At 40.9% G+C, this 25186-nt stretch overlaps 1 protein-coding gene across 6 annotated transcripts in view; it reads right to left on the bottom strand.

Annotated features, from left to right (window-relative positions):
* Positions 1-25186, bottom strand: part of MTCL1 (microtubule crosslinking factor 1) — a 118935-nt gene that overhangs the window by 17904 nt on the left and 75845 nt on the right. For 3 of the 6 annotated variants that reach the window (XM_055705349.1, XM_055705345.1, XM_055705346.1), the window contains 5 exons: positions 18075-18167; positions 15024-15254; positions 13188-13376; positions 6080-6247; positions 482-736 (listed from right to left, as the gene is read on the bottom strand). In XM_055705349.1, the coding sequence (XP_055561324.1) occupies positions 482-736; positions 6080-6247; positions 13188-13376; positions 15024-15254; positions 18075-18167 (936 nt within the window). The remainder of the gene's footprint in view (positions 1-481; positions 737-6079; positions 6248-13187; positions 13377-15023; positions 15255-18074; positions 18168-25186) is intronic. The other 3 variants (XM_055705347.1, XM_055705351.1, XM_055705348.1) reach the window with 1 other exon arrangement.

The following is a 25186-nucleotide window of genomic DNA, read 5'->3' as shown; positions in this document are numbered from 1 at the left end:
CTGGGCTCCTTTGCTAGAGAAAAAAGGATTCAGCTGAGACTGAATAGTCACAGCAGCTGCATCTTTGTTGGCTAATTCACAGATGACAGACTTTTTTGGCAGGATGCTGTACATGAAACCTTGAATAACCCTGCATATGGGGTTGAGTGTTTTAGCACGAAGAGATGCACAAAAGCTTTCAAACAGAAAGAATCAATGTGACCATGCCTGCCCAGGGTAATTGAAATGAGGCAGGAAATGGCCTTTAACCTGGAGCTGATTTCTCATAAGTGGTCTTTTATAGGGATTGTGGGCATTTTCCTTCTACTCCCTTGTGCATGTAAATTGTTTTGTAGGATGAGAAACACTGACAGAGCCAAGTAACCACAATCGTTCCTGTACTCCTCCTTAATTCAGTCTCCTGACCTTGGCCTGAGTGCAGTGATGGTGCAATGCCTCGTGCTTGCAGCCAGACATTGCTCACCCAACGAAGACTCCTTACCTGTTCTATCCGCCTGAGCAGCTCCTTCTTTTGACGCTCCCATTCTCGCCGGTCTCTATCAAGTCTGTCCAGGAGCTCCACCTTTTCCCGGTTCCAGTTCTTCTCACTATGCTGGATTTGCCGGCGGAGGTCCATCACCACACTATGACTCTCAGCCAGAAGCTTCTTGTGCTCCTCTCTCTCCCTTTTAAAAGCTCCCTTCGCATCAGAAGTGAGACCTGTTTCTCCTGAGGTGTTCTCACTCTTCCCTTCCAGCTGGCATGAAAGTAAAACATTACTAGGACATTAAACTTTCTGTGGTAAAAGCCTGCATCTGACAACCAATTTGAGTTAAAGACCTAACCCCACAAAGGTAATGGCAAAATTATGGTGATTTGTAGATCTTGGGGTCTTAATAAATGATCAAATATGTTCTACCTGAAAAAAAGTTTTAAAGTCAAGACAGTGAAAACCATAGTGAATAATTTCTCAAGCTCTACCATGCTATTAAAGCCATCAGTTACGATCTTCCTGGTGGGAATGTGGCTAACCAGCAATGAAGGAAACATGGTGATAAACTCCGACCTCATCATCATCTCTGAGACAATTGCCAGGACGATGTCCTCAGCCACTGCTCTGCTTTTGTGCTCTCATCCAGTGCACCTGAAACCTAAAGGGAGTGCATTCATCTTATGAAGAGACTTTTCCCACAACAACCCTCAGCAATGGTCTTATCGTACAGCTCCTCACACCTTCCAGCAAAAGAGGGTGTTAGCAGCAGGAGTTGTACCAGGGTCATCCCCCCATCTCTGCAGGTTCTAGTGTCTGAACTGATTCCTAGAGCAGTTAGCTGCTGCTAACCCCCCTTTCTTCTCCTTCTCTTCATGTTCAGAGGTCAGCTCTATCAGAATCAGAAGAACTGGCCCAAGGTAACACATTCATAGGAAAATGCAGGCTGGAGGAGGTGTCAGGAGGTGTCTAGTCCACTCCCCTGCTTCCAGCAGGGTTGACTCTGAGATCAGATGAGGTTGTGCAGGGCTTTGTTCAGCTGGATCCTGACAAACCTCCAAGGGCAGGCAGGGATTGCACAGCCTCTCTGGACAACCTGGGCCACTGCTGGACTGTTGTCAGAGTGAAAAAAGTGCTCAATGGTTTTGTGTAATTTCAAGCAAGTGAAGAATATATCCCTGAAGCTTGACCTTTTGTTGACAACTCAGTAGATGTGTGAATGACTCAGAATTGGATGCATCCCTGTCCCTTGGCTCTGCAGGTGAACTGGAGTGAAAAGCGATGAAAACTAATTTCTGACCCTGAAGTTAAAGTTGTCCTCAAAAAAGAGAGACAGCAGGTCTACCGGGAAACGTGCTCCTTTAGCAAAAGAGAAGGACAACACCTTCACCTTGCCTTACGTGGGAAAAAAGCCCAAACTTTCTGAGCAAAGGGATGCTAAGACTGGATTCAGGAGTGAAGCTTACTAGTCTCTGGAACAGCCTCCCCAAATAAATGGCTGAGAGGTCATTTCTTAAGTCATTTGCAATTGTACTGAGCTGCAGAGAACATTCTGTTACATCCACTTGCATTGGCAGGGAAATCTTAAAACACCTGCATCCTTTACCACTAATTTTCAAAGTCCAGTTATTTTCAAATGACCAAAGAACCAACTGACCAAACAACCAAAAAAATCAATTATAAAAAGTGAATTTTTATAAATTATAAAAATTTTATAAATTATTTAATCATTTTATAAATTATAAAAATTAAGCATCCTATTCTAACAAAGCTGACACGACACTGTCCTTCTCACTTTTACCCTGTTTGTGCAGTGTAAGTTTGTGGGACCTGCAGTGGTGTGTGAGAGGCTGCCCTGCACGAAACTGCATGGCTTGGTGGCAGACTGGAGGTGCCATGGGACAGAACTGCAGAACATCCCAGGAGAGACAACTCTGTGCTGCAGATCCATGATAAGAGACAGAATCCTGGGCAGCATGGCTTCAAGAAGCCAGAAAGCTTTGCTGCCTTCCTACCCACTACCCAGCACATTGACTTCCCACATATTAGTTCAGCAATATGTAAAAATACCACTGCTAGTTTCCAAACTCACTGCTAACTTCAGGTAATGATACCCTCTTGCCCCTTGCTACATTTTTCCTCTGTCCATCCCCAAGTCCCGACCTCCATTCCGTGCTGCTGTGGGAGTCAAAGCTGGTGCTGCCACCAGGGTCAGCAATGTCGATAGGCATTCTTTTAAGTTTGTTTGCTTTAATTTTACTATTTTGTGCCCCCTGCCCCAGGTCACTCTTGCAAGTTCCTGCTGGGTTTACTAAATAGTTGTGACACTAAATAATAATGAATTTCAGGAATGTCACTGCACAGCTGAGATCAGCCAAAATCATAAGTGACAAATGAAGTAAATGCTGTATAGTTTCCTTACACCTAAACCTGGCAGAGGGCTATTTAGGACTTGTTCTTTGTGATATATGTAAGCGTCTGTCAAGGTCCTTTGATACCCCTGCAGACTTCTCATCTTGCAATAGGAGCTCTTAGGGGAGGTTTCTGGAGTGTCTGAGATAAATCTCACTAGGCTGGACTGCAGACTCAACCATACAACTCTGCTGCCTCTGGGGAGTAGTGCCACGTGCAGCAGTAGCTATGGCCAGCATGCTAAGTTGCAAAAACACACCAATGCCTGCAATAAATTCTTCAGCTGTTATGAAGCATGAAAATGCTAAAAGCAACCCATAAAGCAAAGAAATGCTCAGTTGCAACAAATACAGTCTGTATGATTATCCTAAACAGCAAATTCCTTCTCCCATTTTTCTGAATCTAGAAAACTAGCAAAATGTTGAACATCAACAAGACTTGTTCTCTTTCTCCCTTTACACCACTGAGTTCTTCACCACCAATGGGCAAATTCTCAGCCTTTCAGTTAGCAAACAAGACAGGCAGTGGTGCCTGTGAAGGGCAGGAAAGCTGAGAGGCAGTGGAAAGTAAGAACATACTCCAGTAGAGCAATATCCCGGGAATGTATGGCTGCCCTTAGTGCCATGACCAAGCTGCCAAAACACAGTAAGTCATCCTGTGCCGGACCATGGGCTTACCAAGACCAGAGCCCTGGCTCTTGTCTCATTTGAGAAGAACACAGGAAGTCTATAAATACAAAGGTGAGTTCAAAACCAAGGCAAGTATATGGTGATATACCATCAGAGTAATTTCCTGGTGTTCAGTGTTTTGGGACCTAAAACCTCCAGTCAGAGGCAGTGTCTTCAGACTCAGTTCTTGGTGCCTATGGAAGGCAGAACGATGTTCCTGGCAAGGAGAGAGTCCTTTCGTCTCTGTTCTGATGAAACAGCTCCAATCATGGAGGAAAGGTCCATTAGTGGCTCCTTAGCGTGAAAGTCTAGACTTTCCTAAACCTGCTAACTACTAAGGTTGGCCAGATACCTCTCCATGTACACAACAGCTTGTGTTCCCCCCAGCATCCTGAAGCTGGATCATTGGTCAGAGTCTTAGTGAGGGTCTGTGTCCTTACATGCAAGTTCCCAAAGCATATGCAGGGTTTGGCCCCTCATACTAAAGCCCTCCTTCTTCAAAACTTTTCTGAATTCCCAGAATACCGAGATCTTTTACTTGCCCAGCCGGAGGCTGAGAATTACTGCCTTATTGACTCAGCATTATCACAACCCCATACTTGGAAGCAATGTCATTATTTCTTATCTTAAAAACAATGCCTGAGGATCCTTCTTCCAAATCAGACGTACATGCATTTCTAACAGCCAAGACTTTTATTTTTAATGATACATGCAGTGCTAAAGCTCCAAAGCAGCAAGCAATAGTGAAATATGAAATGCTGATATTTTACGTATCATTCACTGGCTCCTCCCATTTTGATCCTGAAATTGAACTTATAGTGAAAGCACCCCATATTTCGAATCTTTACCATTAGTTTGAGTTAAATTGTTGTTTACATTGTTTCTATTTCAGGTTTATCATATTATTATTTTTATTTTTATATTTAGTTTTTTAATTGCCTCTTTGTAATTGTGAGCACATACACCAGACCTCAGTGGGACACTTACCCTATCCTAACTGACCTTCTAATGATTGATGTGTTATCTTTTTGCTGCTGCATTAGGGACCTGCTTTTACTGTGAAATAGAAATGTTGTGGGGAATTGGTAAGGAAGACAATTTTATGTCTTAAATATTAACCAGCTTCATTCATTTGCTTGAAAAAATGTAAAAAAGTAACACCCATAGCTCAGTAATTGGCCTATGTTATATTTCATTACCAGTGGAGCAGTAGAGGTAGCAAAGAGCCTGGTAAAGCCCCCAGAAAGAAGGGTGCAAATCTTTCTTCTCCCTGGGCAGGAGTCGCTGCACCATCCTGGTGCCAAACGCCAGCCAGAGTGACAGCCTGGGAGTGTGTTGCCCGTGCAAAGGCAAAGCATGCAAGCTCTAAATTGGCAGTTTGTTGTCGGACTAAGTTTCTCTAAGTTTTGTTCTTTGTTGCCATCTTAAGTTTAAGGTAAATCTGTCACCAAGGTTTTATTTTGCAAGGAGCAGAAATGGGAATTGATTTTGTTTCCTTTTTTCAGGTGATCCGTTGTCGGAAATGTGTCTATACTAAGAAGCAGCTGAACTGAATATCTGAATCCATTAAGAGAAAACTCTGCTAAAATGAAAGCTTCTTCCTTCATTCCGGGAAGGCAGCCTAAAGGACCTGGGCAGGAAAAGCAGTGCTTGCATCTCAGCTCTGCGTCTCAGAATGAGTCTCTGACATTCAGTAAATCCTCCTGAATGTACCACCCTCCTGGCAGTGAGTATTTTTTTTATATTTGTCTTCTGCAGAGAAATCCTACAATTACAAATCTTTTTCTCAAGATCTGAACTTATTAATTCTCCCACCACTCCTCTCTTTAATGCAGAAAATTAGAGCTTTTATGCCATCAGATTTGGAAATGAATCCTTGTGGGTTTTTTGCTAATTTGCTTTCATATGGCTTCAGAAACAGTACATCTTCCATGAACAGCCGTACATGACGCTGAAGCACCTGGCACCAGATTTGATATACATCTAACTGCACCCCATGGTGGGTAGCTAGAGCTCTGTCTGCAGCGGGGTACCATCCATCACTAACCACTAGCTTTGAATATCTGATTTAACATTAACACATTGATCGATCACTTCAGTGTTATTAAATCACTCTTTTCTTCTCCTATGCATCAAATAACACAGCCTTGTGCCAAGGCACAGCGATGACCTAATTGTGAGCTCATCAACATCGAGACATTTTTCTCTCCTTAAATGCCAATAAATACAGACACCCGCAAGCCTCATTCCCAGAGCTGATACATTACCAGCCAACTCTTCTGAGGAAACACAGCAAGAAGACGTTTGGTTACTTTGTCCTCATCTACGTTACACAGTACCTACTACATGAGCACTCGTACTGGGACAACTGGAATCCAAGAGGCAACTCAAGAGGCAAAGCTTTGCTCAGGCTTCGTGGCAGGGTTCAGGCACCAGGTTAAAATGAATAAATATAGTCCCTTTCCTGGCTGTCATAGATTTCCTGTTCCATTAAGTACCTCAGCAATTCTTTACCGGTGTTGGACGTTACCTGTTCAAGGTGACACTTCAGTTCAGTCATTTCCACCTCCCATGCTGCCTTGTGCAGGGCGTACTGCTGCTGGAGCCCCTGGCGCTCACGCTCCTCATCCCGCAGCTCTGAGCGGAAGTCATCCAGCAAACCTTTCAGAGCGTTCAGGAGCTTCCGATTTTCACTCGCCTGCCGCAACAAAACAAACGAGATGCTGTCATTGGATGGGTTTAGCCTCTGGTTTCATTTCAAGGAGGAAAAACGTCTGCGTGTCCACTGCATGGAAGAGGAAGTGCCTGGGTTAACTTTTGCATGAGAAAACTAATAGCAATGCCTTCTCTGCCTACAGGCTGCCCAGGGAAGTGATTGAGCCACCATCCTTGCAGGTATTTAAAAGACGCATAGATGTGGCACTTAGGCACATGGCTTAGTGGTGGAATGGGCAGTGCTAGGTTTATGGTTGGGCTCGATGGCCTTAAGGGTCTTTTCCCACCTATATGATTCTGTGATTCTGCAATTCCATGATTCTACTCCTTGTTAGCCGTAATCCTGAAGCACCCGTGAAAGCCAAAGACACTAAAGTCACCCTGAAAAAGACACTAAGCATCTTCCTGGATTGAGGACATCTGTAGTAACTTCTTCATTAATGCTGTAAACCTAAGCTAAAGTATCATTCCTGAGGTTTGTTGGGCAGCTGGTTATCTCATACATACAGTCATTGCTCAGCATCAAACCTCAAGTATTTGTAAACTACACAGAAAGAAAAGGGATTAATATTCCATACTTCTGTATTATCAGATAAAATAACTTTGGGGAAAAAAAAGTGAGGTTTTGAGCTGAGTATCTCCTAAGGTCTTTCACTAGTCTGTACTTCACATTTCTGTTCAGTCCCAGGCAGTTGCACACAGGCTGGCTTTGCAGCAGCTCCCTGTTTGGTACCGAAGGCATGAATGCCAGGTGGGCCACTTTCCCTCTTGCAGGTGGGATGAAAGAGCAACCCTCCATCCACGTCCTAATTGAGAATGTCATGGTCATACTGAAAATGTCTGTGTTCCTGTGCTAGCCAGGAGCCAAAAACTGAGTTAAATCAAAGTGCAGCCCAAAGCTGACATCTGATCTTGGCAAAGTACTGAAAGGCAGCACGAATACTTACTCAAATCTCTGATTATTTTTTTTTTCTTAGTTTTGGCATTTACTTTCTGCAAATTCACTGGAGACTTACAAAACTTGTTGTTTTAATGTTAGACATTGAAAAACATTTTTTAAAAATTAAACCCAGATCAGTAAAATAAAAAGTATCCCTCCTTTTTTTGCAGCCAATTAATTACACAGAAATGTGTAACATGATTTACTTATCCAAGATTTTAATCAAATATTTTCAATGCGCCTCTCAAAGACCAGGGAGTAGCTACAGATTGTATATGACAAGTTATTCTGAATAGAAAAGACTTTTAAGAAAATTGATTAGCAGACACAGCATGAGCAGAAAAATGGGAAAGCTTACTCAACAAATTCAGCATTTAATCACCTGGTTCTCATGAATACGTTGGCTTCCTTGGAAAGGCCTAACTCAAATTAGCTGTCTTGATTCTTGCATGAGAGTCTAATTGGTTTTATTTTTTTTATTTTCCCAAGTGCAGGCTTCCTGCAATCCCTCTTATCTGGTATTTCATGAAGTACCTACATGAAGACTTCTGTGTAGACAAGTCAAGTAGACAGATGTATACAAAAATCTAAATAATTTTCATGTAGTTTTTTCAGTGACAATACATATACAATTTTATGGAGACAACTAAGCTGATTTCACATGCTCATCAGATTTTTGGCATTAGTGAACCCACTTCACTCACTTTTGTGATCACAAATCAGACATACTATGATGCCTTTTTTCTTTAAAAACATACTAATGTGGTCTACTTTTTCCAAGCCTTTTGATTAATCACCAAAAATATTCTAGATGTAGGAAAATAACTGCAGGTGCTCATTGACTGACCTATAATCTGTTTGGGCTGATGAAATGTGATGGTGTACAACAAGGGGTTTTATAAGAAATGCACCCACAGAAGCAGAATTAATTCCATTAACATTTAATGCCAATTAGCAGTTTCCTACTATACAGCAGCAGTCTCCATCATGCATATAAGATCACCTGCTTTTCAATATGTAATGAGATTATATTTTTCCACCATGAATTTTCATTCTGATACTCAATTAAGGCTAAATTCTCCAAACATCTCAAGCCCCTTGTGTAGTAATCAGAATAAGAGCTCTTTTGAAGATTTGTCCTTAGTGTCACAACAGGGGCTGCTGGGTAGTGAGCGCATCAAAATCTGTCCTCATCCTCTTTGAAAACCCCGACCCCAAATGTCTATGAAGTGCTTTCATTCAAGAGCCACATTCTGGGCTTTCTGGTATGCTGCATAAACCTTTCTCTGGCAAAGTAGTCTAAAGCCTTCATGAGGGAAATGATGCAGAAGAAAAATAAACCCCAGTAACAGAAAAGCAAGCTGCATCCCTCATTCCTGGGCATACATTTGGCAGCTTTAGATCCTGTAAAACTAGAATTGCAAAGAAAGAAGTGATGGACTAGTACAGAGAGGAGTCAGAAGTGCCCCACTGCGGAGTTGTAGCCTACTGGGATGAGGGCATGTCTTATTTCTAGAGGCATTACATCAATATTGCTTTTATGAGACAAGTACCCCAGGTGCCCCCTGGGCTTGGTGGGATTTTATTTAACTTGCCAATACAAATCCAATTTTGGTTACATACTTGTAATTCCTGCAGAGATTTCCCTTTTTGCATGACGCTATATTTACAGTCTGAAGTTGGAGAGATCTATGAGATTATTTTTTCTGGTTTGCTAAACTGGAGTGTTTTTGGAGACAAAGTGCTTTTGAGACAAAGTGCTCTGGAATACAATGTTTACTTCTAGACATACTTTAGATTTCTGCTGGTGAAACTGTGAAAGTGTCTGCCTAAGTCCCACAGATACATAACAAGGATTGTTATGGTCTTCCCCTTCCTCCCAGGAACGTTGTACAGGTAGGAGAAATGGGACATGGCTGTGATTCCCTGGACAGTCTCACATGCAAGGAGCTGGCTCTTTACTGCCTTGCCAGTTACTGAAATTTAAAGCATGGAGGAATCTGACTGATTCACAATTGATCTAAATCAAGAGATCTACAAAAGCAGTTTAAAGTCTTGTATCCACAACCCAGGATTTGTAAGTAAAGGAAACAATAGCTGACAATAAGTAAAAACTTAATGTGGTAAATCTCAAATAAATTCCAGGACTCTGGAGTCTTCACTAAGTTGAGTCAACCTCAGAGAACGAAGCCTCCAGCTCTCGAAAAGTTTGGGACCAGAGCAGTTGTTTGAAGCTTAGTTCTGCTTTTAGTCACTTTTTTTTTTCTCTCTGAGAATTTCACGTAAGAATTTAGCACAGTCTGGTAATACAAGCAGTTTAGTAGAGCAGCCAATTAAAAACACAAGGTCAGGAGCCTAAACAGGGAATGAGAACTGTGCATTTTCTCTGTCTAATCGCAGGTCTAGGCAAAAGTGAAGCTGGATCTTGTGCAAATCATTTTAGTACATTTACGTCTTAATTACTATTCCTTTGGGCTTTTCTCTTTGCTAAGCTTTGAAAACAAATATTGTATGAGCAAAAAAAGATCTAATTGGGGATTTTCTTGACACTCTTCCCTAGCAACAATGCAAGTGTATTGTTTTTTAATGCTTTTTCCACCGGACCACAGATGTGCACTTTTTTTCCCTTGCTCCCCCGATCTTACACCATCCCATATGCATCTCACTCTTTCTACTCAACAGAACCAAAGTGCTTTCTTTTTCCACAGGCTGTTCTCCCTGATCTCTTACCACACACATAGAAACGTTGATTTACAACAAGCCCTCCTGTACTGTGCCATCAGCCCTACTTGCCTGCTTATCTTCTGCCCATGACCAGATTTCCCACTTGGCTCTTGTGCGTTGCCAGCTCCTTCCCAGACCCCTTCTGGTGTATGCTCCAGCTACCAGCCAAGGGACAACACCAGGAAGAGAAAGAACGAATTGACCCTTCTCAGAGTCCCCATCTACTCTGCCTTTCATCAAATAACCTTTTTTGTCCCCTTTCCCCTCTGCTATGCCTTCATCCCTCTGTATGCTGGCCACATAAAAATCTCAGACAAGCGAGATGTAAATTTTCAACCAAGTTGGGTACCTCAAATCATAATAATATAATATTAAAGGCTGCTCTGTTTATCACTTTTCTCAAAACAATTCCACTTTCCAGTCAGGGTGAGAAAGTCAGCAGCAAGAGTGCAGACTGAAGATATAAGCCATTAAATATTAACATTAAATGTTAAAAATAAATATGGGTTACTTCAAGTTACTGTAAGCCCTTTATTTTTTCTGACCCAGTTAACCTCAGCCACTCCTAGACTATTTCAATATTTCCTTCCCAATGTGAAATGAGCGCTGATGCATTTAATCTTGGAGCTTGCCAGGCAGAAGCAGTAACTTAGGGCTCTCCCGGGCAGGTGCAGAGTTTGGAGGCTTCCAGCTTCACCACTCACCTCAGATTCCCCATATAAACACTGCTTTTTTTTCCAGCTGCAGGCTTCAGGAACCTATAGAAGACCCCCAAAACTCTGGGTGTTTTTCAGCGCAGCCTGACTAGTCAGTGGTATACTGGGAGGTGAGCACTGCCGAGATCCATCCCTTCAGGAAGGACGTGCTCATGGTCTACTGATACTCTCAGAGCTTTTAAAACTGGGACAATACAGGCAAAGTGTTTTCTTGCTCTATTTTTGTTTAGTTATTGTGTTTTGGGATCACATATGAATTAACTGAAGCTGATGTTTATGGGTGAAAGTAATGTACTATGTGTAGAGCAAGAACCAGGGTCTGTGAGGCTGGTGAGCACAGCAAAGGTCCTGCATGCAGGAGGTCTGCAGGGTCAAGCCATCCACCACAGTGAGATAAACAATTCACACCTGACTGGTACTAAGATGTGTGGGGGCAGAGCAAGGCTCTGGCAGAGCCTCGAGGGTGCAGGAGGTGTGCATACCTATTCCTGTGCCACAGCCCTCCAGAAGACACTTTTGATGCCCTGCATCTGACAGCATCAGAATTAACCTTCGCTATGGTTCCTATTTCTGTGTCAGAGAATAATCATAATCATTTCTTGCCATTGACAAATACAAGCCCTGTAGCACTGAAACCCCTTTTTGCATGCCTTTCAATAAACACAGTGCTTGTTAGAAGATTTGCCACAGTGAGCGGGCAAAACAAGTAATAGTGCTTAAAATGAGAAATCCTTAGCAAACTCACACGGTCTTGTCATGTTGAAATAACACTTTTTTCCTGGTTGGAAGGCAAGAAACCTGTTTTACCTTCACAGGTCCATTTGGATATCATGTACTACTCCCTGTCAAGAGGGGTACTGAGATGTAGTCTGTTCCTATGCTTCATTTCTTTAAGCAAGACTACCTGGAACTGCTGCATTAGAACAGCATGGAATGTATATAAAAATGAATTACAAGCAATCCTACTTCCAATTTCTGCCTTAATCGAGATTAATGCCTAAGCAATGATTATTTCAAAAAGGACATAATTTATTTGAATGTTCTTGGTCATTTTGAGAGATTTATATGGGAGGTTAGTACATAACACAGTTTGTACCGAGTTAGTATGTTGGCTTATATTTATTTTACTCATTCTAGATTAAATCAGTCTGCAGATGGAATGCAGTTAAATGATGTGCTCAGGAGCATCTTGTCCGTGGCCTTCTTCAGCTTCTACTGGAGAAGAGCTTGCTGAGAGGATGACAGTGATGGGTCTGGGTGACTGGCAAGGCAGAACCTTTCCAAATGCCAAACTGTGATCAAATGAATACTAACTTGGCAGCACGCTTTACAGAAAACAATAGCTAGAGAATGAAGTTGTCTATGAAAAAGGAAAGCAAAAGAGTATATAAACTTAAAGCAGAATATGAAGTAGCATAAAGACCACAGATCTCTACAATTTTATCCAAACAGGAATTCTAACTGAAGTTACATCTTGAACTAGAGAGGTAGGCTGCAAGACAGCCTGGACATCTCCCAGCACTAACTTTATTATATGATAGAGACTTACTGTTATCTGCTTATCTATTAGACCATGTAGATAATAAGCAAACCAGTTGTACATACTTGTGAGAGTCTGGGGAATTCAAGGTGAAGAAATGCAATGCAGACACACAGAATCCCCAGATCCTGCAGCAAGTCCAGCGGAATAATTGTGGTCATAGAGAGTACACATTTGTCTGAGAGCTCTCACTGTGGAGCAAGCTCCTGAGTCAGGGGCCCGGACAGAGATGACACATAAGGCATAAAGCTTCAAGATCTTTTTCACTGAATTTGTGTTTCTAACACAGAATTCTTATTCCATTCTACTTATGATTGCAAATAATTCCATGTAACAGGATGATCTCATCTGAATGTTTTCCATTTTAAAAATGCTCCTGGAGAACGTTTGGAAGCCTTAAGTCTGTCCGCTTTGGATGTTTGCTATTGTTAGGACTGCTGATACACTACATGCAGATAGGAAAAAGCTAGGATATGTGGTAGAGCTCTGACACACACAGTTATGGCACAGGAGATGTGAGAGATGTTAGTATGATTTGCTTTTCGGCATTTAAAAACAAGCCCAGTGACAGGAAGGAACTTTCGCATTGTTTTTCCATAATCTCTAAGGGAAATATTAAATACATGTGCTACTTTCTTCAATTATTTAAAGGAAACAAAATCACCTCTTCTTGCTAAAAGCTAGAATACCATAGATGTGCTTAGGCAAGAGAAGCATGTAAATTCTGCAGACCATCACATACTGATAGATGTTTCTGGGCAAACAGCCACAATAGGAAATAGGATTTTTCACTGATAGCATCTGCCAACAGGAGAACAGTAATCATGTGGCTCCTGATTAAATATAAATACAATGGATGAATACCACTGTAATTGCTGTGTATCTAGAAGTATTTTTACAAGTATGATTCTAGGTGATTTAACACAGCAGCAGAAGAAAATGAACTCCTTTGGAAAATTCACAGTTTCCATTCCCAGGGCATGATATACAAATGGTATAGTACCTGCTTCTGCTGCTGCAGTAATTCTGTAGTCTGCAGCTGTGGCCCACGATCTGTGCTCTCCAGGGTGGGATGCTGGGAGAAATCTGTCAGTGCAAACACAACATCCTCTTCCTCCTCCTCTCGCTCTGCATCATCCACCTTCTGCTCAGACTGAATGCCAAAGTCTGGGAGGGCCTCAGGGTGCTCGATCTAAAATCCAAGAGATGGGATACATTGACACTCCTTTGCCATTTAGCTCAGGGGACAGAAATCTGTTGAAGGACTAAGAGAAGGAACAATCTTCCTCTGCATCTCTGTGGTGGGATATAGACTTCTATTCTGTAGGCTACAGGAAACAATCTTTGGTGGTATACGACATGTTGCATATGTGAACACAACAGTATGCAGGCCTGCAGAATAGGAGCTCTATACGGCTGAGAAGATGGGTGTAATGTAGCATGATGGATATAATCATTCACGCATGAATGAAAAACTATACAAGACACTAGCATATTGTCTGATGAAGATATGGAGACCAGGAAGCAGCCAAATCTAACACTTTATTCTCTCTGATGCATTAGCAAAACACATGACTCCAATAATGACTGGAGGTGGTTTGATTATAAATTAACCAGTCAAAAAATCCAAACAGTGAAAAAATAAAAGCTATTTTGATATTAGAAGATGAGCTAGTTTACACAGAAGCAAATTAGTACTGCTAAAGTAAAGTAGAAGCAAATTATTTCTGAATAGCTACTCATCTCTTGTTTCTGACTCATATTACCACAGCAGACGAAGGTAAAGATGTTCATCTACCTTTCATCTAAGAATACAAAACATTGGAGTGTTCAGCTTAAGCATACTCCTACCAGACCTGAAAGGTTACTTGTACTGCCAAATGCAGCACTGAAAAACACTAGGCCCATCTTGTGAAATTCAGAAATACTGAGCAGAATTACTTAGTTGCCTTAGCAAATGGTTTCAGAATTACATGAACCTGCAAAATAAATCTATTATTCTCAAGAATTTTGTATAAAGTGTTAGATGGGCAAACACTTTTTTAAACTTATTTTTTCTTTAAGTAAGATCTCCAAAGCACACGGTAATTCTGGGTGTCCAACTTGACACAATTTAGCAGCACCTTTCTTCACAGTGCGTGTTGGCTGGCAATCACCTCTGCTGAGATATGTCAGCTTGGGGATTCCAGGTTGCTATGTACTTCTGAAATTCCTGATCTTAATTTAGTCACTACTTAGAAAATCACCATGATGACTACTGGTGTACTGCTGTTGAGTGTGGTAGATGTGTGTATGGAGAGGAGGAACAAACAAGACTGATTCACTGTTAATTCCCACAAGAAGCTCTATAATTCTCCTGCCAACAGGAAAACAGAGCTTCCCTCCATCTGTATTGCTGCAGGCTTTATAAGGAACGCACTGTGCACACGATGAGAAAAATGACAGCACTCAACACATCAAAACAGATTTGACTCCCGTTAGCTCGCTAATGTTTTGGGGTTTTTTTCTTTAAAAAAATTATTCAGGAGTCATATCTTTGAGACCTACTTAAATTTTCATTTACTATAAGAGAGTTTTTCAGGACTAGATGTTTGTAGTAGTTAAGTGTTCAGATTTAAAGATGGGTGGTCTGTAACATATCATGCAGAATATACTTTAGCACAAGCCAACTTAAGAAAAGGCTTCATGTTTAATTTGAATCTTCTTTAAATCTATGTGTAATTATAAAGCTGCTGATGCCACACCATATTTAAAGTCTACACATGAAGAAGGGACATCCCAGTACCCCACCGCTTGCAATTTCATTGTGTTAATAAGGTGTTATATATCTATAAGTTACCTCTAACACGTCGTCCCCTTCCTCCTCCATTCTTTTGCCTTGCCGCCAGTGTTTCAGCAGCCACTTCAGTTTGACATACAGGAGAAAGGTGTCCTGCTTGAAATGCCTGAGTTCTTGCTGCAGCAGACTTTTCTCCTGGCTCCAGGTCTTCTCTTCCAGTTTGTTCTGCAAAGTCAAGCTCTGCACTTCCAAGTCTTTCCTCCGCAGGGTCTGCATATGCTCCTCCTCCAGCTTTAATGGAACAACAGACACCATATCAATGAGCTAGTGTCCTGAGGCAGTCTTCAGGACTGTTACTCTCTTGGGTGAGACAAACTAAAATCTCTAACCTTCATCAGTAGTGAGTAGCTATTAAATTTGGCTCAATAAGTTCCTCAGCAGTTATGACTGTTAAGGAAACCAGAGGACAGCAACCCATAAGCTTTGCTTAGATAACCATATGCAAGTAACCTGCTGTGGAAGTGGACATTTAGTTTAAAGATGCGTGAGACCTCTGCTGCTGCTTAAACTGTACCACTCATATTTTCCTTCCTCTCTCGGCTATATCCCTGCAGTATGCTTCCAGCTCAGCTACCACCACACACTACTGCACACAGGACACCTGCTAAATGCATTTGCAGCGATTCCTGCAAGGTGGGACCACAGCTGCCCTTCAGACAGCCTGGAGTACCATCCTTGCCTCTTCCCTCCCCAGCCACAGACTTATCCTTTCCTCTGTGGCTACATGTCCCTCTGCTTCTAGAAAGGCAACACCTCTGAAAGAACCACATCCAGATACAACTACTAGTCCCTCGGTTCTCATAGTTCATACTTGGAGGCATCTGAACAACCCACAGTAAACATTTTCTCATTCTGATATACCTAGATGCAGGAACTGAAGAGACAGGAATAGGTTGCAATTTGGCACTCAGTATGTCTTAGTTTCAAGTACTAGAAGCACCAAGAAAAGCTCATTCTCTGGAGCACCCGTATAATTACATCTGCTTCAACACAAGGCCATTGGAAACATTCTTTAAATGTGACTTCTCCCTCAATATGTCAAAATCAAACCATGGCACAACCTGTGCCCAGCAGCACTAGTACAAGTTAGTTGTACAGCATCTCATATTCTGCGTGGATGAGATAGTGTTTCCACTTCAATCAAGCTGTGGTTCATATTGATCAAGAAAAGGCAGATGGAAAACGAGTACAGAGCCACTGCTCACAGATGCCAGTTTCTACTGCTTCCCATTCTGTGGAACAACAGCCTCTGCCTTTGCTGACCAGCCCCACAGATGAAATCTGTGAAAGCCACAGTACACTAATGACCACAATGATTTAAACCATAACAACATAACCTGCAACAAACAACATTCGCACACGAATGAAGAATACTGCAGAGATTCTTCTTCAGGAGAATAGACCCCACAGCAATTAATACTGCTAAGAAAAATATGCTTGATTTTCATGGCAACATTCAGATGCTTCTGACACAAGATACTGGTCCATATTAGATGGTTTGCTAAGGACTTTCCTGCCCTTTAAATGATGTACCCTGGCATAATGCAAATTTTCAGCATCTATAGTACTATGTCTTAAAAAGTTCCTGAGTAAATTACACCTTTTTACAGTAGTTGCTAGCTTAAATAGGTTTAAAATGGAGCTTAAAAGTGGTCGGGAACAAAATTAGCTATAATGGGCCAAAAAACATACACACAGCTCCTAATAACACTCATGGAGAATGTACACCGCTAGCACACATAAATTTAATGCCATTAGACATTGCTAAAAATTAAATAGCAAAAACGAGGCTTAATTTAAATTTGATTTTTACAGGAATAAACAAATAGATTCTGTTGATGCAGATTCTTTCACCAAATGAAGCTATGGTTAAATACAGCAAAGATCTGAGTCATTTCCACCAGAAATCCTGGAAGATGATAAAAAAGGAACAATATCAACAGGATGGGCATAATCTGGAAAAAATGAAGAATCCAGAAGATGCTTTTTTTCTTCTAGTTCTACTGGCTGTCAACATTAGTAGCCAGCTTTGATTTGGCTGCATTTTTCATTGTTTTTACAAGCTGTTATGATCTAAGTCCCTGTGGTCACAAATTCTTGAAGAAGACCCTGGTGGAGGTAGCTTCACAGAGTATTATGCTTTTTCAATGGATAGCTATTGCAAAAGAAAAGGATTTTAAAAGGCAGGCATAACTTCCAAAAAGCTTTCATGGCCAAAGCGTCTAGGAAGGAAATCAATTTACTGGCTGTCTTCAAAAGCCTCCATGAGAAAGCTCCTATGGAGGTCAACTGGAAATTAAAGCTACTTATGAAAAAATGGAGAGATACCACTCGGGTCTAGTGAGATTAGCTGGCACAGGGAAAAATGCTTTACACTATGCAACAATTATGCTGAATTTGGCCTATGAAGCAAATTTAAAAAGAGAACTTAAGTTACAGCCAAACAGCCTGCAAAAATTAGGAACAGATATTTTTCGTTCTAGGAGCTAGAGTTCACAAAACGATTGACTAATCTGTTCCAGCCTTCAAAAGAGCAGGAGGAGTCCATGTAACAAAATATGATTTATTCACCAGTTATGAATTAAAGGATTGGAAATATGGGGTATTGAGAGATACAGAAACGTCCCAATTTCTGTCTCAGTTATGAGTGTGTAACAACCCCTCTGACTTCAGAGAAGTGTTGGATTTTCTTTCGTTAGGAGGGGCAGAATAAGGCACAGAGCCCAACCGTGCTCCCAGAGATCAAACACACCCTTTCCCAGCTCATGGAAAGCTGAAGGGGCTGATATAATTACCCATGAGGTATTTCATATCTCAGCTTCCCCCGCAGAGGGGAGGACAAAACTTCTTTCTACCAAGCAGAGATGCCAGATTTGAAGTGGCAAAACAGGCTGGAGTGTACATTTCCCCAACTTCCAGATTCTTCATTTACTCAGATGAAGTCAAAAAGGCATAGCCATCAGGACACAAGTTCCCGTGGTTCTGACAAACAGGGTCCATGCGACATGTCATGGTCACGCATCTCTCCCAGCAGGCAGGTTTTTTATTTACCTGGATGATCCTTTCTGTAAACTTTTCTTGCTCCTCTCGGTGAAGTCTTGTCTCCTGCTCAAGCTGAGCCTGAAGCTCCTGTATCGATACATTCTGTACAGGTAAAACATGGGAATCCCTGAGCTGATCAGCAGGACAAAGGGACAGGTCTAGCAGAAAACGTGTCTCCATAGTATAAAAAACAAGAACTGCAGGACAGACATCTGCACAACTCACAGTTATCAATAGTTAAAACCAAAGCACAGTGTGCGAATAAATAGCAACACCCTAAATATGTGTGGGAATTTCCTGTGTGGCTGCTTCTGAAAACTAAAGTTGGGATGCTGATGTTACATGTTGGATATTCCCTCCAGGCCTCTGCTCAGAGTTTGCACTCGAGTAGCTAAGACAGCGCACCATCAGTGATGTTTGTCAGATGAGCTCCTGTTTACAGGATTACAAATTTGGTGGCGTATTTCTTTATGATAATCAAAGCTATAAAATTTTAACATCTCTGCAGAAGATGTATCTAATGCACATATGTTGAACCTAATTGTTGATTTGCAACACTTCTGACTAGGCAGTTAATGGGATAGCATTTATTAAACCAACTAAGCATATGAGGTCCCTTTCTTCAGATACAGGACAGCTCTCTGCACAAGTCGACTTCATTCTGTGATTTCTGCTCAAAATAATTACTCCACAAATGTCACGGTGATAATCAGTATGAGCCTGAGATCTGACCAAAATTCTTGAGTATTTCCCCTTTCAGGTCCAACACTATTTTAATCTTAATACTTCTAATTTCATGTTCACATCAGGTTTGGAATCCCATCCACTTTACTTCTGAAAGTTAATTAAAAAATAAAGACCCAAGAAGGCAGAGTCAACCTCATTATTTATACTATGCTAATTAATCTTGTGGCACTTACATTCATGATCAGAACTTTCCACCCCTTTCTTTTTGTGTCTCTCACACTGGAGCTACAACTTTGTCTGTACAAAGGTGATGCTTGTCCAGATGCTGTCCTCTTCACATGCATTACCACAGAAAATACTACAGCACCAAAATTCCTACTTCTCAGAGTAAAGACACATTTAAAGAACGGATCTGTTCAGGCTTCAAAGCATAATCCCAAATTCTCTGCTGGCTGACGCCCAGCGCACTCCAATCTCGGCAGCTGCAAGGATATAACACAGGTCGTGGGACCGCTCTCGGGGAGCTGTGTTGCCATTTCCCCTCCAGCACCAGGCCCGGCACCCGTCTCCTCTCCCCAGGCACTCCTCCTACTTCCTAAGAGCAAAAGCAGCTGCTGCCAGTGTTTGGGCCACAGCAGCCCTTGCTGGGACACTTTTGGTTATTCAAAAAGTATTTGTCACTGGAACAGATGCTCCTCTCCTCCTCGAGGGAAGAAGAAGATAAGGCAGATGGAGGTATCCCATAAACCACCCGCAGGACCATACTCCACTGAAAAATGAAAGTCACCCTACATATACTTTCTGGGCCCTATCAGTTCCTTCTTTACTTGATTCACTTATTGACTTGTGCATGTCTGTTTTGTACCTGAGGAAAAGACACTTCTAGCCCTCTGAAAGGTACACATACAGTGGTCAAGAGAACATTATCTGTCTTACCAATTTCATCCTACACCTTAATGTGTCTGCGGACATTTTGTATAGCACAAGCAAAAATTTGGTCGCACAAATAATTCTGAAAGTACTGCTTGCAATGGGATTTGCTAGTTTGCACAAACATTCGTAAATCATCAGTTTAATTTTCTCATCCAATAAAAGAAACATTATTTTCATCAGAAATTTCTGCATTCTTTTATTCTGATCAGGCTTCTTTAGGAATATGGCAAATAAGAAGTAAGGTACCTAGTTAACTCAGGTGTAATTAAAAAAAAAAAAAAGAAAAGTGTGTTCCTTCTTTTTAAGAATTCAAAATCAGCCAAAATCATGCAAAGTTGATTGGGTGAAAACTGACACAACATGGCAATGCTCTTCTGTTCACAGTCATCACTGATCCTAATACGCCTGCCCTTACAGTATTACAATTACACATTTAGATAGTTAGAAATGTTGTTGGTCTTGGGATTCCTGAAACTGGAAGCTGAATCAGAGCAGTAAGAGTTATCAGGAAGGCAAGGTTTGAATTTTTCACTCGACTTCACACTTGTGTTTTCCAGTGGACAATGATTTGCTAAAAGATCATGCATTCTACTTCAGACTAATATTAATTGGAATCACGTAGTCATGTATATACTGACAACACCTTATGGCTGCAAAATTACGGCAAGAAAATGATTAAACTGTGCAATATTTCAATAAACACGTAGTCCACGCAAAGCCAAGCTTCAGGCAGCTTGGGCAGCTGGGATTATGCGGTAACTGTTGGAACTACTAGGAAGAGGTTACCTACATCATAAAGGCAGACAATCATATGCATACGAGACAATGCAAATCTTTTTACAATGACTTTACCTGTTTAAGAACGATAGTTTTTTATAAGTGGTAAAATAAACATATTGAAAAGCCGTTAATGCACGAATGCAGAGCTGCACACCTTTTTCCTTCCAGTGCAACCTGAGGGCTCTTCACAGCCTATAATTTCATATAATGTCATTTCTGCTAGAAGCATTGGGATTTTTACTGCTCAAATCAAGGGACATAAAGCTGCTTAAGCACCTAGTAGATTGCTGCTAAACATCTGGATCATGAATGAAGAATATGTACAAATGTATCATGTGATATTTGTATATGCAGTTCAAGTACCCAATACTGCTGGACTTCTAGATGTTTATGTGTGGAAATCAGGCCCCTGTGATATAATAACAGGGTGTAGTCTGTGGCACAACTGTGGTTTCGTTTGTTACAAAATGGACACTAACATTGATAACCTGTTAACTCCCATTCTTTGTTTCCTTTGTTCTCATTAATGAATGTGCTACAGGAGGAACAGAAAACACCCCAAAATGGGCTGGCCACCACACAGTGAACTGACACCACAGAAACAGACACAAACTCACTACAACAAGACATACAAACACAATATAACGGGAACTACGAGCTAGTGCTACTCCATCACAGCACCACAGAAACAGCTGCAGCTCAACACTGACGGACAGTTTCCCATGTATCCCAATTATTGCACTTCCAGATTCACTCCTGTCCTCTCAGACAGGCAGCGCCAAATCTTTCTGATAAGTCCTTTTCTCTCACCTGTTATCACTCCAGAACAAGCTAATCCAGGCCGATGTCTACCTCAAGAGAATACGCAGAGAAAAGTTATCCATGCTTTGGGGGCTTCACCACTGCTCCGTCGTTGCACTGACCCCTTTTTGCCCCTCTCAGTGTGTCGATGGCTTTTCAGGTTAGTTTCCAGCTCATACAATCCCACATTTCTGCCACAAATTGTTTTTACACCATTGCCATGCACCGTGAGGTACAGCTGGGTCTTATTGTCTGTTTTCTCCATTTTACCATAGCTAATTACAATCTCAATTTGCCTGCAAACTTGATCAGTTTACATGTAAGAACTGTGAAGATCAAATTTCATGGAATCTTTTTTTTAGTAATTTTTTTTGAGAGCAGTGGAATAATATAAGGCCTGAGGAGGCAGGGTAAAAAAATGCTCTGCAGCATTTGTGTGCAATTCCAATGTAGCCAAAAGATGAATATTTTATGCTATTCTGGCTAATGCTTTGACATCTGGACCTTATTTGACCATGCAGTTTAAAAACTGCTACTTTTTCACATGTGATACTGACCCCTGCATGCGTACAATCAACCAGATCTGAAAGGAACTTCCAGTGCCTTTTGTATTACTTTTTACATACAATACACATCTGACTGAATTCTCAGAGGCTGCCTCTGAAGCTGTACTCTTTTCCTCACCCCTTAAAAATAAATGGCATATATTCCATTTGCTAGTGTACAATAGGCAGTTGTGTGGTTATTTTTCTGTGCTTATATGGAGAGTTTGTGATTTTGCGAAAACACAGAACACTTTGCACAGTCTTTAAAAATCCACCTCGTATGGATAGTACACAAAGTCTCACTGAGTTCAGTTATGACTGGGATATCCAGATTTACATCATAAAAGGTCTTTTAAGCCATTATGTTGTCAACCTTTACAGAATCTTGCATAGCAAGAAAGAATACAATTCATCAAAGTAAATTATTCTTGCTGCCCTTAATCCTGGTGGGAAGGGATCCTGTCAGCACAAGTTTGTCTTTTTTCTTCCCACAACTTTGCACTGGAGGAATAGTGGACACCAAGAGATATATCCTTCTATGTGGTCCTCATTTGTTGTTTTTTGGGGTTGTGGTTTTTTTTCCTTTCCCCCCCCAGAACAAAGAAAAGTCACAATGTATAAAACATTCAGAGTTTCCTTTCTGGGAAAACAAAATCTTAAATCCGGGCAAGAGAAAAGGATGTGTAAATTTTCAGCACATGGCTGGGAGCTGCTGCAAAAGCCATTCAGCTGAAAAGCTCTCACGTGGAATTATGAGAATTGCACAGAAGGAGCACAGACACTCCAAACCCAGCTAAAAATAGAACATTTAAAATACAGACCAAAATTCTCCTTGTATGTCCAAAATAGATCCATACAGAAGTTTTGATTCAAATGAGGTGGTAAAGTGACTTACCTAACTTGCACATCACTGTATCTGATTGGTCCACATTTAACCCAGGTACTCACTTAGAGTAATAAAGATGTTTTATATTTCTTACGAGCATGATAAGGAAAATGGATAAACAGATTAAAAACTCATTAGAATAAATTATTCTTCAGTGTGAGCTCTTCCTCCTTTATTACTAGACCTTGTGGAAGACTTACTTTTTAAGACATGCTCTCACCTTCTCTAGCCTATCCATTTTTATTTTAATTCTCTGTGACAACTTGTTCCTTTTAAGTGAATTCACTTCAGTGGTTCTTTTTCCATAACCTGGGAGTGTCAGAGATTTTGTGGCATTTTTCCACACAGAAACAAATGTGTAAGTCTTTAAAAGCTACATATGAGGATAATCCAATTCTGAAATGCAAAGATGACTGCTTTTGCCTGTAGTGATATACATTTACTTAGGCAAGGGCAGAACTGATACCCTCTGAAGGAACAATCAGAGCTAGGAAGTACAGCTCTATTTTAGAGCATCAGGTATCAAATATTGCCACAAACTATACTTGGACATGTGAAAGTGATTTTTTTTTCCTCCAGACTGTTTTCTTGTTTCTGAATAAACAGGAGGAGACTGCTTAAGGAAGCTGCCTTTTGTTTATGGATATTCCATTAGCAAAAAGGGTAAAATTCACCAAATGAAAAATTATTTACCATTTTTTCCCACTGGTTCCCATTTGTTGCCATAGTAACCCTTTGATTTGTCCTGGGCATTTGCTCCATGAAGAATTGTGTTACCTTTTTTAGTTCCTCCATGGCTTTTACTCAGGGCAATTCTCACTTGTTCACTTGCTTTTTCTTTGGATGGTAAAGAATGATTTCCCCCTCCCAGCACAACCCTACCCTGCTAAAATCATGAATAATGGATTGAACATCCACCCCAATGGGCTCCAACCTCCCACAACAGCAGCTGAATGGCTTGTTTCAGCCAGAAAAAAAAGCTCTGCTCTTAAGGCTATTTTAAGATATAATTTCCCTTGGACTGTGACTCTAACGCACCTCTTTAAATGCAAATATATTCTAATAATACTGTTGCACTAACAACTGCAGTGCAAAGCCCAAGCAAAGGCAGATGTTTACAGTTAGGCTATGGGGTAGTTTCAAGCACAAGTCAGTCTGCATTTGTTGTATTTAATCAAACAATTAGGGTCTCACGATGCTCATTTTTAAAAATAGGGAAATGGCTAAATGGAAGCTGCTCAGCATTGCTTGGGAAAATTGTAATTTAAAATTCAGCTTGGAAAAAATTAATTTAGTAAAATGGGTTTGCCCGCTTAAAAAGAAAACATTTGCCTCACTGAAATGAAATGTGTTGTTCTCATGCTGAAAGTCCATATGCAGTAAGAAGATCATCAATCAATGCTATCCACTGGCCAGTGCATATATTTTCACCTCATATGTTAAAGCTGATAACGGCTTATGTGTAGCCATCTCTGCTGCAGACACCAAAAGGTTTGAGTCTCCACCTCAGATTTCTGTGGTAATAAAAAAACCCTTTGGTATGTCAATAATATTTTTTCCTGATCATTCATCTGGCCCCAAAATATAGTATTTTTTGCAAGTACAGTGTATGAAATAAAAAAACCCCAAACAACTAAAAATGATACCACACTGAATTATTTGGAGGAATCTTCTGCTTCACTTGGGTTTGAGTATTACAGATTATAAGATTTCAGTTGGTTGCCCAACCATTGAAAAGTTTCAGCAGGAAGCAGTGTGATATTCTTTGTTGCTTAAGGAAACCTGATTGAAACAAACACCTTAGTCTTCAACATTTTTTCAAGTCAGGCCACTTGAGTTCCAGCCTTGCTTATCTTTTGGGCACATCTGGACCTAAACTGGCTATTTCCTACCTTTGATTATAATTACTGGCTTGTTTCTTGTCAGGCTACGGTGTGAAAACTATCCAACCTCTGTTTAAACCAGTTTGATGTACACAGTTTATGCATCCCATCCTGCGAGAGGAAAAAAGATGTTGTGCAAAAATTACCCAAATCCCTAATCTTAATGGAGGGCTCACATATAAAGGGCTTAATATGATAGCAAGACTGATCTAAGATAAGGGGGGTATTAATCAAGATGACTGAATTTAAACAGAAATATTGTAAACATTTGCTGTGGTCATTTCCTGACCTAATCTACCATAACTATTGACCAATACAATTGCAAAAGGATGCACGCTGAACAGCAAGGTTTCTCTACCTCATCAACCCATTTCGCAGCTGAGGAAGACTTTACCTTTCAGTGAGAGACTTATGGTGTCCTGGGTTTATCAGATATGCTTCCCAAGGTTTATTATCACCGGTAAAAGGGAAAAGTTGGAAGAGAAGCTGCTGAACATATTAATTATTCTAGTACTACCAAAACTCTGCACTGTTAGAACAATTTAAAACAAACAGAACAAAACCAGCAAAGAATTACCTGTGTTAAGATGAAGGGCCATTCTCCCT

This window comes from Falco cherrug, chromosome 3, assembly GCF_023634085.1.
Source record: "Falco cherrug isolate bFalChe1 chromosome 3, bFalChe1.pri, whole genome shotgun sequence".
NCBI classification, from domain to species: domain Eukaryota; kingdom Metazoa; phylum Chordata; class Aves; order Falconiformes; family Falconidae; genus Falco; species Falco cherrug.
Note: the sequence above shows the minus strand (reverse complement) of the source record. Positions and strands in the feature narration are given on the sequence as shown.